At 35.2% G+C, this 15,160-nt stretch overlaps 1 protein-coding gene across 1 annotated transcript in view; it reads left to right on the top strand.

The window, feature by feature from the left end:
* The window catches only part of ush2a (Usher syndrome 2A (autosomal recessive, mild)), a 427,426-nt gene that overhangs the window by 243,991 nt on the left and 168,275 nt on the right, over positions 1 to 15,160 (top strand). Inside the window, exons 39-40 of the mRNA XM_088624763.1 lie at positions 1,220 to 1,370; positions 6,223 to 6,365. Coding sequence (XP_088480889.1) covers positions 1,220 to 1,370; positions 6,223 to 6,365 — 294 coding nt within the window. The remainder of the gene's footprint in view (positions 1 to 1,219; positions 1,371 to 6,222; positions 6,366 to 15,160) is intronic.

Here is a 15,160-nt window from a genome sequence, read left to right on the forward strand (position 1 = left end):
TGGATGACACAGAATAAAATAGAGGAATACCACTTTAAAACTTTAAGATATAAGTCTTCAAATTTAGTTACTCAATGTACTATATAGTATAAATTTGAAAAGCATGGTAGACAGTGCTTTGTTGATGTGAAAATGCTTAACATAAAGTAGCATATTAACTTACAAAGTATCATATACTATTCTACTTTAAAAATCTCAAAATAAACACCTCAGAAAATATCAAAATAAATTGACATATCATTGCATTTACTACTCACAAATAAATGTAAATAGTACAAATAAATGTACTAAAAAGGTACAGTAAATATAGCCGTAGAAGTAATAGTGGATGCTGCAGCTCTCAATACAACTCTGTTGTTGTTGTCTTCCGAAAAACAGTGGACTTGGCATATTAGCATCAGCCCATATTTCTGGAAAATGAGAAAAAATTAAAGCTGGTGGCACTAGAAAGAAAGGAAGTTTTAGTTTTGTTGCACTAAAATATGGTGACTAAATGATTGCACTTAAGGATTTCCAGTGTAAAGATTAATTGCATTTTCCAACACATTTTGTGGAGTACAAATTACTTTGATTAAGAATATAATAAAACTGAATGAATATTTTACAGAGCATTTCCTAATATAACTGAAAACTGCAGAGGATCTATGCTTTGTTCTTGCAGTGATGGGCAGTTGACTTGTAATAATTAGAGGTTCAGTCGTACAGAAAATGTGCTCATATAAAATTCATCTAAAGTCCACATCCACATTTGTATTAAACATTAAGCATTAACCCAAGAAATTCTACTCTTTCTTGTATAAGCCCATAAGTTTTGCATTTTCATTTAGTATACATTTAGAACAAATGTATTTAAAGTAGTTAAATTCAATAACTATTATCCTGGGGGGCAAAGAACATTTGTTTGTGTCTTTATGTGTACAGTAGATGTTCAATTTGATGAAAGTGTAACCCGCTTTGTTATAAATAAAAAAAACCCACAAAGGCACAACAACATTTAATTAAATTTTGGATGCACATTCACTTCACCAAAAGCAAAACTATTCTTGAATCTAGAACACTTAGTCAAAGAGAAAGGAAAGTGTTAAATCAAATGGACCATGAGGAGTGAAGCTGCTGAGCCCGTGAAACTGTTTTTCCAGTTTAAGGAGCATTTCGATTCTTCCCCAAAATATGTCCACCATAGTTTGCTCTGCTCTAATTCATCCATGTTGTTCGACAGCTCCAGATGGTGTGCTGCCTCCTAGGCTGTCATCTGCCACCCCAACCAGTCTTCAGGTTGTGTGGTCGGCACCAGTTCGCAACAACGCTCCGGGCCTGCCCAGATACCAACTCCAGATGAAGGCTGCTCATTCCACTGGTGACATTATACAGTAAGACTTTACATTTTGTAGTCTTAACATATCTTTAACTTAAATAACTATGCATGTCTTGTTTGTAAATAATTCATTTAAAAAGACTTTCTAAGCATTAGAGAAATAAAGCCACACATTTGAGATTGGCTGGTATAGCCCAAATGTTTACTCTCAATTTTGAAATAATTAATTCAGTGATTAATTGGAAGATAGTATTTAGTAACTGTTGGATAAAATGAATACATTTACCAGCTAGATCTATTTTCATAAGTAATACTTAAAAATAAATGTTATGTCATACTTACACTATTCAATTTGTAATGGTTCTAAATGTGTTTATCAAAATAGAGTTTTTCAACTTTTGTGGTTAAATAAGTATTAATATGGGAATTTCCATGATTTGTGCATACTACTGGAAGTGCATACTTCCATGCATTAATTAGAATTGTGCATGTATTTTTGAATTATTATTATTTTTTGTATTAAGGCTTTCAGAATTACATACAGTATGAAATCTAACTGGTATTAATACAATTGACAATTGCATATACTGTAACTGTGTGAATATTTACAAAAAATCCTTTTTGGTGTCTTTTTGGTAACTTCAAGTGGCTCCTTCATAGAAATCAGTGTTCTGTCTATATAAGCTTACAGAGGCAATCCACCACATATTCAATTCTCCACCTGCTCAGTGTGACTGGGGAAGCCATGTAAGCCTGCTACTGTATAAGGCAAATCACTCCAAGCCCAAACATATGAAAAATTGGGCAGACCAAACACACAAGGGGATTGATTTATCCCTACTGTAAAATATCCTTTTATCATTACTTGTCCATGCTCACTCTGTTTGGTTGCTTGTTGGAGAGGGCACCGGCTCTCCCCTCCCACATGCAACCTGTAGAGCTAACTCCCCCAGTGACCTAAGCCAAGGACAGTATCTTCTCATTCTCTGGAGACATTGAGCAGAATGTCAGGTCTTCCTCTCTTTCTGACTTTGAGCAGGGTTTTGGTGGATTGGTCCTGACAGCATCAACTTACTGTCCTTCCCCTTTAAATGCACCAGGGTAGCAACCAATTGTCATCTCTCTTTGGTTGTATAGCTGTACGTTAAACACAATTACAACACCATTCAGGATTAATATGTGGGGTTGCAAACCTGTGATTGACAGGGGAGCCTAAGAACAGGATCAGATGGAACAATGCATCAGTACACTTGGCCATATTTGGAAAGCCATTTCCTGAAGGAGTCCTGGGCCTACAAAGCTTTCCTACCAGCTTTGGTAGGAAAGTTAGCGGGAGAGTCAGAAGCACTTCAAGACAGAACTGAGACCTGTGGAAGAAGGCAGTTTTGTGGGACACATTATGGCAGTTGGAGAGGACTGAGACACCAGATACTGGGAGCAGCAGAGGAAGCTGCATCTGGAACTAAGGAGGATGCTTGGCATTTTACTGTCTCTTTGTTGTAGTGTAAGGATGCACACCTGGACACTGACCAGAGCTGAGTTCAGAAAATAATGCTGCTGGACTTTTCTATTTCCTGGACTTTTCCTTGGGGACATTGCTTTTGATAAAAATGGTCCATGGGTTTTTTTCAGAACAGTAAAACTGTTCTGTCAGTAAATGCCTCTGGTTGATGAGTTGCATTGTGTGTTCTGTGTGTTAGGTGGATGGAGTTAACTGTTGTGATCGACAAAAAATAAGAAACTTTAAAGTTACTTTTCCCTTATTTTGGTCTGTGCATGTACTAGTGGTTCTGGGAGATGAAAATAATCTGGTGCAGAGGAATGAAGGGGCCTAGCACCCTTTAAAATGACTAGGTTGCATAGTCATACACCAAACAGGAATACGTCTTGTTTTTATTGGTCAGCTATCCCTGGCACTACACATCTCTTCTGCTCACTTCCAGACATCATTTTTTTAAATCTAACATGACAGCTTGGGATTGTTTACATCTCTACTCTCAACCAAGGTGTCAAGGATCTACACACACAAATACTCAGAATAGCCAGAGTGAAGACCATGAGATTTTATTGCAGTCTTTTTCAAGGTTAACAAGTGGTAGTAGTAGCTGGACCAGTCTGCCCAGGCCAGTTAAAACAAAACTGAATAAAACTACAAAGTTAATCATGTATAAAGGGTTTCTGATCAAGTGAAGTAATATAGATTTGACAATTAACTGAAAATATTCTGTGACATTATTTCTTGCCGATGTAACCATGTTTGTTCACAGTAAATTGTTTCATAATGTTATGCTTTATGTGAAAGTGAAAGAGGAGTGAAAGCTAGAAGACTCACAGTCACAAGAAAGAAACAGGACACTAGGCTTTCTGAACTCCATTACTGTTGTAATTAATATATTTACTTTAAAAATAATGATACTACTATAGTACATTTGCTAACAGAAAGATAATATTAGGGTGGGTTTGTAAAAGGGTATTATTATTGTAAATGGTAGGTGGATAGGTCAAAATAAGACAAAAAAATGTTACATATCTAATCTATCCAGAACCATTTTTGCAGACTGTTCTATAAAAAGTTATGCATCTTATATGTATTCATTACATGCATCTTGACAACAAAGTGCAATTTAATCAGAAATAGGAGAATTCTCATTCTGTTCTAATAAATAAATGACTAGGCCTATGTATTATATATCACCCTAGTTTCCAGGGATCCTTTTGAAATGTATTTCATTGTTCATTTGATTTATTTATCAAGTCTTATGGTACATTTGATTGTAAAATTAAAAAAAAAAACTATTGCAAATTAGATAAAAGAAGATTTCCAAAATTATCTTTGGAAGGGATATTCTAAAATAAATTTTTCCAACCACTTCAAATTGTATTAATTTAGACTTATTCTGCTATTGCTGTTATGGATTAAGTGGGGAATTTACACAATAAAACAAGAGTGGTAAACATTTTTTAGCTTGCTTTTTAAAATTGATTTTACAAAATAATAAAAAGCTTTTAATGTTTCATTTTTTTACAAATATACATGTTATGTGAGGCATTCAAGCAATATTTAGTTAAAGATAAGATGATTAACACCTAAATAACACATTTGCATTTGTCTTGCACGCTGGAGTTTTAATTTTCTGGTTTTACTGAAGACGCTTGTCTATTATTCTGATGCTGTGCATACAGAAAACTTGCATTACTGACAGAACGTAAACATTGTAAGGGAGTTATATTTCTTAAAAGTGGGTTATTGTTGAAAAATAATCTGTAATGTATTGTCAGATCAACTTAGATACCAATTTAGTACCACTAATTTCAGTCTCAAAAATGCTATACAGTATGACCTTCCAGAGGGTTTGTATAGAAATGATCCTATTATGTTTGTACCAAACTTTCTGATAAAATGATTATCATTGTTAACTACCAGCGGACCTGTTGAACTGAAGTCATAAGGGCACAGCCCCCCCCCCCAAAAAAAAACATGATCCTTAGATCAATTAACTGCTGAAGAACCAGATACTGTATGTTTGATGCCCTCCTCTCATTGTTAACCATTTTTATGTTTCTAAAATTTTGATTTAGATAGCCTAATCTCCACCCTTTTTTGGAGTTGTGGAATAATGTTTTTAGTTTTTCTGTTTTTCTGTTATTAGAGTAAATATTGTATTTTATTTTGCTATCTCGTTAAATGCTTTGATGGGGGTAGGTGCATTGGTTTGAGCACATGGACAGTAAGGTATACAGTAGAGTTTTGTGCAGCTGTTTTCACTCAGCTGTCAATTTTGTGAAAGTTGCTCTTCAATTATTCAAGTTCCTTGGATTGTTAAATTTGTTTCTGGTTTTTGAGTTATTGGGAAATCACCATTGTATTCTCATGGAGTTAATGAACATATTTTTTACATCTGCTTCACATGATAATTAGTGGTATTACAATAATTTGGGGTCTCTTGTTTCTTGTTCTCCACTGTTATTGTTGTTTACAGTCGATCTTTCACTGTCATGCTTGTAAATGCTTCATTGTGTTTTAAAATAAATTATTTTGTCATGTTCATGTCTTTAATTCACCTCATTTAAACAGAAGTTTTACACCATGTGAAAGATGAAATTGCTTTATTTCAGGTGACTGACCAGTAATCTTCAGTTCTCTTGTCTTTCTCTTATGTAATTTTGTGGGAAAGATCAGACAAGTAGGTTTTATTTGTGTGATATTTGTCTCTAGCCTTTTAAGGAATAAATAGTATGTATTGTGTGCTAATGATTAGGGTTTTGTATTTATGTATAAAGACATAATGGCTCAGAATTTGCAGTGAGCTGTTCTCCCAGGTATACAGTATATACTACTTAGCCAAGCAAAAGAAAAAGTAAAAGCATCATTTCCAGACATGATACTATCTAAGGTTTAAACCCTGGAGTTCAATGTGTGATATATGAAATACTTGCTATATATGAAGTTAAATGTGGGGTTCCTGCAATGCAATTTAAATGAAGGCGTATTACACTTGGTAGGCATAAATGAAAGTCAAGAAGTAGTTAGTAAAAGATTCTAATGAAACAGTTTATGGGTGGTGTGGCACAGTAAATTTAAGAGTCAATAGCAACAAGCAAAGCAGAGTTTGTATGTACAGTAGGTACATACTAGCTATTATGTTAAAGTACTACAGTACCTTGCTATCACCCTCTGCTGTGTGATCAGTTACAATGAAAAAACCTACAGAGCAAAGTTGGATACCCACTTATCTTGTTAACAGTACAATACTAAGCATTGCTGCTGTTTATCCAAACGGGAACGGAAGGGGGCTGAATCAAAATTAAATATTTTTGCTTAATTAATTTATTAACTTGATAATCAAAATATTTAGACAACATTGCAAGTTCTTTAAAATAGATTATTCCTGTGATTTTTTCTCCAGACTTTTTGACAATGCAACGACTTCCTTCAGCTACATAACAGAGGGCCTGGAGCCATATACAGCTTATGACTTGAGATTGATCATCTCAAATGTACATGGAAATGGGATCAGTGAATGGATCCGAATGGTGACAGCAGAGGACAGTAAGTAGCCCCTTGTGTTACCCCGATTACTGAAGGGAAGTATATTTGTTAAAGTGGGTTCGGATAACTGACACATTGCAATAGATAAATTTAAAGATATCTTTAATTTAGAGATATCTGAGTTGGGGTTATCGAGGGTGGTCCATGTTAAGTATATAGTAAAAAAAACTGGTTGTAACGTTCTAAAGTTTTCTCCAGTTGTAATTATTTTTTATGTTTTTGCATTGTCTGTACATTTGTGTAATAAATGTTTTATTCCCTCCCTGTTTCAACCCCACCAAAATATTTACAGAAAATTAAAGAAGCTACCTTGGCCTTTTAAACAATTATAAATTGCTTGTAAGGTTAGTGTGAGGACTAACATTATTATTAGAATATGTTAATCTTTAGTTTAAATCATTTTACTCAATATCTAATGTATTACAACAGCTTGGTATTTTTATACAGTATTCTTCAGCAAAGGCAATTGTACAGGCAAACATCTTTTTAACATCATATTGTTGAAATGCGTGTAAATAGAAAGTTTGTTTAGATTGTTAGATAATTAGAAAGTTTTTAAATAACTTGGGTAGAGTTTGCTGAGATTGGTTAAATATGAGGTGATTTTTGTTCTTTGATTGGAGATGTTTAAGGAGAGAAAACAGGAAAACTGTTCCAAAAGGTTCACAGAAACCTTTCAAATCCTATGTACCTACAGTATGTAGAAGAGGAAATTGTGGTTATCTCTCCTGTGCTTTGCTCAGATTTACTAACTGTGTTATGGATCTATCAACTAACTATGCTATCAAATGGGATTTTTAACACTCTGATGAATCAAGTCTCAAATATTCCTGAGAATCGTGCGAGCAACAATGTTTATATTATAAGCTCTGCTTAGAATTGAAGAGTGCTTATGTGAGATTTTCTTAAGGACATGGAGTCCCATTTCCTATGGTCAAATGTGAACTCCTATTTTACCTCTGAAATACCAGTGCAATGTGGTCTTTGATGCAAAGTGTGACATATCTGGTAGCGGAACCCTTGGTGCATGATCTCCTTCAGGCAAAAAGTGCTTAATCAGTTATATGATGTTTAATTGAAATTAAATGTATTGCTTTTAAATAACTGAGTTACAGAAACATGTTTTCAATTAGAATAAAAAGACAATTACGTTAATGCCAATATTTTTCAATGACTTATTTTTTTTTCTCATTAATAGATGTTACATATGAACATAAGATAAGTTAAAAATCAGAGGAGGCTATTCTATCCATTTATTCCTTTTGGTTGCTAGAACCTAATCGATACAAATATCTCATCCAAGAAGGATGAAATATTTTCTTTACTTTGTTTCATAAGGAAGTCAAGGTATCACCACCAGCAACATAACAGGGACAATGCTTTGTGTAAAAGTGACTCCTGAACAATCTTTTAAAAGAACATCCATGTATTTTCCACTAATTTCCTCTGGGTTGTGTCTCACTGTTGAAACATGTTTTTTATTTCCATTTCTCTCTGTGGCTTAGTTGCTGTAAATACATTCCTGTAGTATCTCAATATGAAAACAGCCTAGCAAGAGTAATTCACTCTCTGCAGAGGACTTGAAAATTTAGACTGACCCATTGCTTATATTGTATCTTGCTAGCATTTTCCTTTGTCCTGAGAATTATGAATCAACTTGTTCCATTAGACCTCCCTTGTCCTGGCTGTCTACTATAAGAAACTGGGCAAGAGAGACAAACAATACCACTCTCAGGAGATCATCACGTGAGCTAGAACTTCAGATCTGATTGAATGTCAGGATGATCATGGGGGCTACTTGAAGACCATACATGCAAATGGGCATGTGAGGTGGTGCAATGTCTTCACTTCCTCTCTTTTTTCCATCTATCTGTTCCAGGTCTGATCTCCACCTCCACTCACCTTATGCATCACCTCTCATTGTGTTGTAACTGGTGCAAATAGTGTGTCACTCAATGTGTTATGATCTCCATCCATTGTGCCAATTATTTTATGGTAGCAGAAAGACCATATAAAGAAAGAGAAGCAGATATGAAGGAGAAAAGAAAAAAACACAATACTATACAAATGCACTGGCCTTTAGGCGTATAATTCAAGTAAACATACTATACTGTATGTCCTGAGCCACCGTCCTACTCCCACTTATGTCACTCTGGCACTTACTGTGTACATAAGGTTGTACGATATTTTAAATACTATTAGTTATATGTCCAGCATGATATTAATACTCTTGCTAATATTTACCAGAATTTTTAAAAATACTGGTGAAATTGCTAGATTTATTGTAGTGGTGAAAGAGCAGATTTGACAAACTTATCAACAGGGAGAGCCTTTAGTTAAAATCCCGGGGGAGCCAAACTGCCTTTGTGCAGAGAGATTCCATTAATACTGAACACTAAACCTTGCTGAGATAGGTAGGCCTGGTGTCAAAATGCCTGTTAGTACAAGAATGTTCTCTTAAGCAAGACAAGAAAAAGCTCCTCATGCTGAACATACAGTTTAAGAAAGAAGTTTATACCCCTGCTAGCAGCCTGTGAAAAAGAAAGAGGTGTACATAAAGACAATTGCTACAGTTATAAATATTTTAATAAAGACATTGCTATTCTACTATATTTTCTTTTTGCTATTTCACCCTTTCTGCTATTGTATAAAACTCCTGTACTTAGGATAATATTTGCTATTTCAGACAGTTATTATTGTCTCACAGTAAGCCAATCAAAACATGTTTAATAATACATTTTGATTGCAACAAAGAATATTAAAATCGATCTCTTGCATGTGCTTTTTACAGATCTCTGTTCATGGAAAATCAGACTATTTTCTGAATGTTTATTTTCTGAAGAAGTCCACTATTACAGATATCTATATCATTTGCAAGTGTCATAATGTTTCACTAGGAATTCTGTGTGCTGTAAAAAAAATGGTTATATAGTTATAAACTGCAAGGAAACACTGTATTCTACAATGCTTTACTGAAACTACTATTAGACCAATATTCGGAAATGCTGCCTGCTTTCCAATTCTAATGATCTGTTATTCACCAAGAATCAAAATTTATATCTATTTTGAAATCTGCATTGTTTACAAAAGGAAATGTGAATACTCCAAGGAGAATATGTCTATTTATTAAGCTATGAATGTGTTTTTAATGTCTACTTATGTAGAAAAATGCATACCAATGGCACTAACTAGGATAAGCATAAAAATGTCTACATCAACAGACGCTGGAGCATAGAAGTGTATATCTTGTAGGTGACCTACATCATGTCATTGTGGTCTAATTACTATAATAGAATCATATTAGAGTTCATAACAGAGACTCTTTGGTAAGTTATAAATTAATTATACTTGAGTCTATTATCACATATATTATAATTACACTGCTACTATTTGCATACATTTCAAATGCTCTGTATTATTGCCTATCACCTATTCATTATTATGCAGAAAGTCTCCCTACTCTCCTTTGGAATACTGAATTATTGCCCAGTAGCACCTGAAAACTTTTCTTTCACAAAGTTTTTCAATGTCTAAATGTTTAAATGTCTTAAGGTATACATGGCCCAAGTCTATAAAGGACAATGACAGTGTAGCTGCTATCATAAATTGCTAAAATTCTGAAATTGCACCAACTCAGTTTATGTGTGCCATTATTTAAAATGTGTGCGGAAATGCTTTAAGGTGTTTTTTATTTGAAAACATATATTTATATTGACAAGAGAACTTAATCATTAAACAGCATTGCTCTATGTGCCAGACACACTTGGTACCCAGCTGCACTATTTTCTAGGTCTTCATCTCACAGAACTACCAATTTTGTTTAATTTCTTACAATCTTCATTTACTGCCCCTACAGCATGTCTGGCAGGATCTGCATAAAAACTGGTGAAGCCACATTACTTCAAAGATTTTTAGATTCTCACTGTCAGTGCTGAAATACAGTGCCTTGCGAAAGTATTCGGCCCCCTTGAACTTTTCAACCTTTTGCCACATTTCAGGCTTCAAACATAAAGATATAAATTTTTTATTTTATGTGAAGAATCACCAACAAGTGGGACACAATTGTGAAGTGGAACGAAATCTATTGGATTTTTGAAACTTTTTTAACTAATAAAAAAATGAAAAGTGGGGCGTGCAAAATTATTCGGCCCCCTTGCGTTAATACTTTGTAGAGCCACCTTTTGCTGCGATTACAGCTGCAAGTCGCTTGGGGTATGTCTCTATCAGTTTTGCACATCGAGAGACTGAAATTCTTGCCCATTCTTCCTTGCAAAACAGCTCGAGCTCAGTGAGGTTGGATGGAGAGCGTTTGTGAACAGCAGTTTTCAGCTCTTTCCACAGATTCTCGATTGGATTCAGGTCTGGACTTTGACTTGGCCATTCAAACACCTGGATACGTTTATTTGTGAACCATTCCTTTGTAGATTTTGCTGTATGTTTGGGATCATTGTCTTGTTGGAAGATAAATCTCCGTCCCAGTTTCAGGTCTTTTGCAGACTCCAACAGGTTTTCATCCAGAATGGTCCTGTATTTGGCTGCTTCCATCTTCCCCTCAATTTTAACCATCTTCCCTGTCCCTGCTGAAGAAAAGCAGGCCCAAACCATGATGCTGCCACCACCATGTTTGACAGTGGGGATGGTGTGTTGAGGGTGATGAGCTGTGTTGCTTTTACGCCAAACATATCGTTTTGCATTGTGGTCAAAAAGTTCGATTTTGGTTTCATCTGACCAGAGCACCTTCTTCCACATGTTTGGGGTGTCTCCCAGGTGGCTTGTGGCAAACTTTAGACGAGACGTTTTATGGATATCTTTGGCTTTCTTCTTGCCACTCTTCCATAAAGGCCAGATTTGTGCAGTGTAAGACTGATTGTTGTCCTATGGACAGACTCTCCCACCTCAGCTGTAGTTCTCTGCAGTTCATCCAGAGTAATCATGGGCCTCTTGGCTGCATCTCTGATCAGTCTTCTCCTTGTCTGAGCTGAAAGTTTAGAGGGACGGCCAGGTCTTGGTAGATTTGCAGTGGTCTGATACTCCTTCCATTTCAAGATGATCGCTTGCACAGTGCTCCTTGGGATGTTTGAAGCTTGGGAAATCTTTTTGTATCCAAATCCGGCTTTAAACTTCTCCACAACAGTATTACGGACCTGCCTGGTGTGTTCCTTGGTCTTCATGATGCTCTCTGCGCTTTCAACAGAACCTTGAGACTATCACAGAGCAGGTGCATTTATACAGAGACTTGATTACACACAGGTGGATTCTATTTATCACCATCAGTCATATAGGACAACATTGGATCATTCAGAGATCCTCGCTGAACTTCTGGAGTGAGTTTGCTGCACTGAAAGTAAAGGGGCCGAATAATTTTGCACGCCCCACTTTTCATTTTTTTATTAGTTAAAAAAGTTTCAAAAATCCAATAGATTTCGTTCCACTTCACAATTGTGTCCCACTTGTTGGTGATTCTTCACATAAAATAAAAAATTTATATCTTTATGTTTGAAGCCTGAAATGTGGCAAAAGGTTGAAAAGTTCAAGGGGGCCGAATACTTTCGCAAGGCACTGTATATTCATAAATGTAAAGAAAAAATATATATTAAAAGTTTAACTGTAAATAAGTTCTCATTTGACAATAATTTAATCACACAACAAAAAAGTAGCACTAACACTGAATGGTACTGAAAAATATTAAGAAGTACTTAAATTATTCACTGAATTTAGATTTGAGTAAAAAGTTTTTTTTTATTCTTTCAGTAAAGTATGTGGTAAAGGATTTATGTATATGAATCTTGCAACACATTATACAATTGTTCTGGGTTGTAGTAATTTATTCTTTGGATAGAGGCAAAATGATATGTGTCAATTTGTTTTATAATTTTTAACAATGGTGTACTAGATGAACATATAATTATGTACTCGTAGGACTGAGTGACAAATGCAGTGCAGAGTATAAATTCCTATATAAATATAAGCATTTGAATTCAAATAAATGCAACATTTATGACCATTTATGAGGATTGAGATAGAGTTGTCTGGAAAAGATTTGCATTGAAATGATTTGGGTCTGTGAGAGAATGTTGTTTCTCCAAGACCTTTAGACCTTTTTTGTCCTTCAATATTGCCTCATCCATAAGTACCAGAAGACAGTTTATTTTCTCTATGAGTTAGAATATAATTGAATAAATGGCGGGTGAAGAATCAGAAAAGGTGTTTTGGAGAGGCAGTGGGTTTCTACTGCTAATAAACGCTTTCACATTTCATAGCCCATCACTATGAAATAGTACTTTGTAAACCAGTACTAAATTAACAATGGAAGCAATAGTGGGATATTTTTCAAGATAATGTTACAGTGTATAGGGTAAAGAGAGTGTAAAGGACATACAAGGTTAAAATGAAGAATCATGTAATATGCGTGTCCTTTTTTTCATTTTTTTTTACAATTCTTGTTCCACTTTTTTTAGCTGTGGAATAAAAATTAAAAGCTTAACTGTACTAACAGCAACAGATACTGTACATTTTCCCTCATTGTACTTCAGATCTCATGCATTCCCCATTTTATAACTGTTTTTATAAAGTTACACTGCATTTTGAATCTTTCTAAATTTTTCAATTCAAAGTAATTTCCATGTATTTACCAAGTCATTTTTGCAAACTGATTTAAAGCCAAAGACATGCTGTTTACTGAGGAAGAATAAAGTGTCTTAAAATGAAAGTACAAGAGAATGGTAATGTACAGCAGTGGCTTCTATTAGTAATTGAAATGAATTAATGAATGTAATGTCATATTAGCATGAGGATTTTCAATAGCAGCTTATATTTTCTCTCCCGTCACCTTGCTAAGACCGACAAATCCTGTAAGTACATCTTCACATGAGTTTAGGTATTCAGCAGCACCTCTGGCTCTTCTCTTTTATCATTCCATTAAAATTTTATGCCTATCATTTTAATGTGATTTTATTCACAAATTCTTCATTCTAAGCTTTTATAGTTGCCACAGTGAATATAAACTTTGTAATGCAGAAAAGTGTCTTTTATTGTAGAAGAATTGCTGTTTACATATCGTTGCATGTCCTGAGTGTATTGAAGACATCTGTATGCTGTGTTTATTTTGTGCCACAGCTCAGCTCTCAGTTTTAGACTAGCCAAACTCCAGGATGTCTAAGCACAGCACTGGCTCCTCCTTCTGACTTGAAAATTTTTACATGCATGTTTACAATTTAAACAGAAGCATGAAACATAAAAAAATGTTCATCTAAAAACAACCAGAAACAGTCAAATATCTATTTTTTTTTTCTTCAAGTCCCAGAATAATTTTCAAACCTGAATCTGCATTGAGAAAAACTACAAAGTCCCAAGCAGTAGGCAGGTGTGTGTAGTGCTACTGACTTATGTTGATGCTCTGCCTGAAAGCATGGCTGTGGAAAATGAGGAGCGGGACACAGCGGATGATTCTTCCAGTGAGAAGCATATGTATCTGTCTAACGTATCTCCAATTCTTTGGACTATTGAACAAATTGAATTGCATCAAACCAAACACTCATACCTCTCTGGGTCCAAAGACAATATCAGCCATGAAACTCGCTAAAGAGTGGGTAACACACACTCTAACGTCCTCTGCTCCAAATGTAAAAAAACAATGAAGGGTGCTCAGCAAACAGGTGGTGGAATATGCTTGAACCATTTCATATTTATTGTTGATGTTCAATCGGAACAAATTTCTACCATACCAGAGTTTTTTCCATACAGAATACCAAGAGGCAAACCCATTTATGGTTTTGAACACAACGTTTTTTGTCAGGAATTTAATACGATTAATTTTAAAAAATGTTGCATTCCAATGTTGCATGCTCAAACAGCACATTTCCTCTAAAATGAGAAAAAAATTGTTTGGGAAATTATTATAGTGTGCTTCTAAACTCTGACTAATGAGACATGCCGCTAGTTCAAACAAAAAAGTGTCTTTATTGTGTTACAAATCTGTTTGTACCTTTTTTAACTCTAAATGTTATTTCAGAAAAATAACAAAAGATTTCATCTGTAAAATAAAATTATATATTTTTAAAAATATGGTTACCCGTTAGCTATATGCAGGATGTAACACTTGTACTGTAGCTCTGCACTGCCAGCATTTGATCACTTGTGGGTCCAGCATAAAGCACCATTCTACAGGCAGCAGTGAACTCCTCTGTGCTGTAGGACTGGGTCCTAGGTTTTAAGTGGTTTATATCACATTTGTAACAGTGAGCCTTGTTGCATATACAGTATTGGCCAGTGGGGGATCGTAATCAGATTCTGAAACCCTATGGGCCCAAAAGCAGGTCAACAAGAGTGGAATTAATCAATAATAGAGTAGACCTAATAGCATATAACAATAATAATTCCTAACAGCTTTTCTGGACACTCCACTCAAAGTACTTTACAGGTAATGGGAACTCCCCTCCACCACCACCAACGTGCAGCACCCAACTGGATGATTTAACGGCAGCCATAGTGTGCCAGTATGTTCACCACACATCAGCTATTAGCAGTGAGGAGAGCAGAGTAATGAAGCCAATTTATAGATGGAGATTATTAGGAGGCCAGGATTTGAAAAGGCCAATGTGAAATTTGGCCAGGACGCTGGGGGTAACACCCCTTCTCTTTTCAAGAAATGGCCTGGGATTTATAATGACCACAGAGAGTCAGTTTTTAAGTTTAATTCGAATGACAACAGTGTTATGACTACTGTGGAACATATATGAGAACCCATACTGTATAAGCTGTGTAAACAATGTCCTTGTCATAATCTACTTATATGA

Source organism: Lepisosteus platostomus, chromosome 3 (assembly GCF_059453375.1).
Source record: "Lepisosteus platostomus isolate fLepPlt1 chromosome 3, fLepPlt1.hap1, whole genome shotgun sequence".
NCBI classification, from domain to species: Eukaryota; Metazoa; Chordata; class Actinopteri; order Semionotiformes; family Lepisosteidae; genus Lepisosteus; species Lepisosteus platostomus.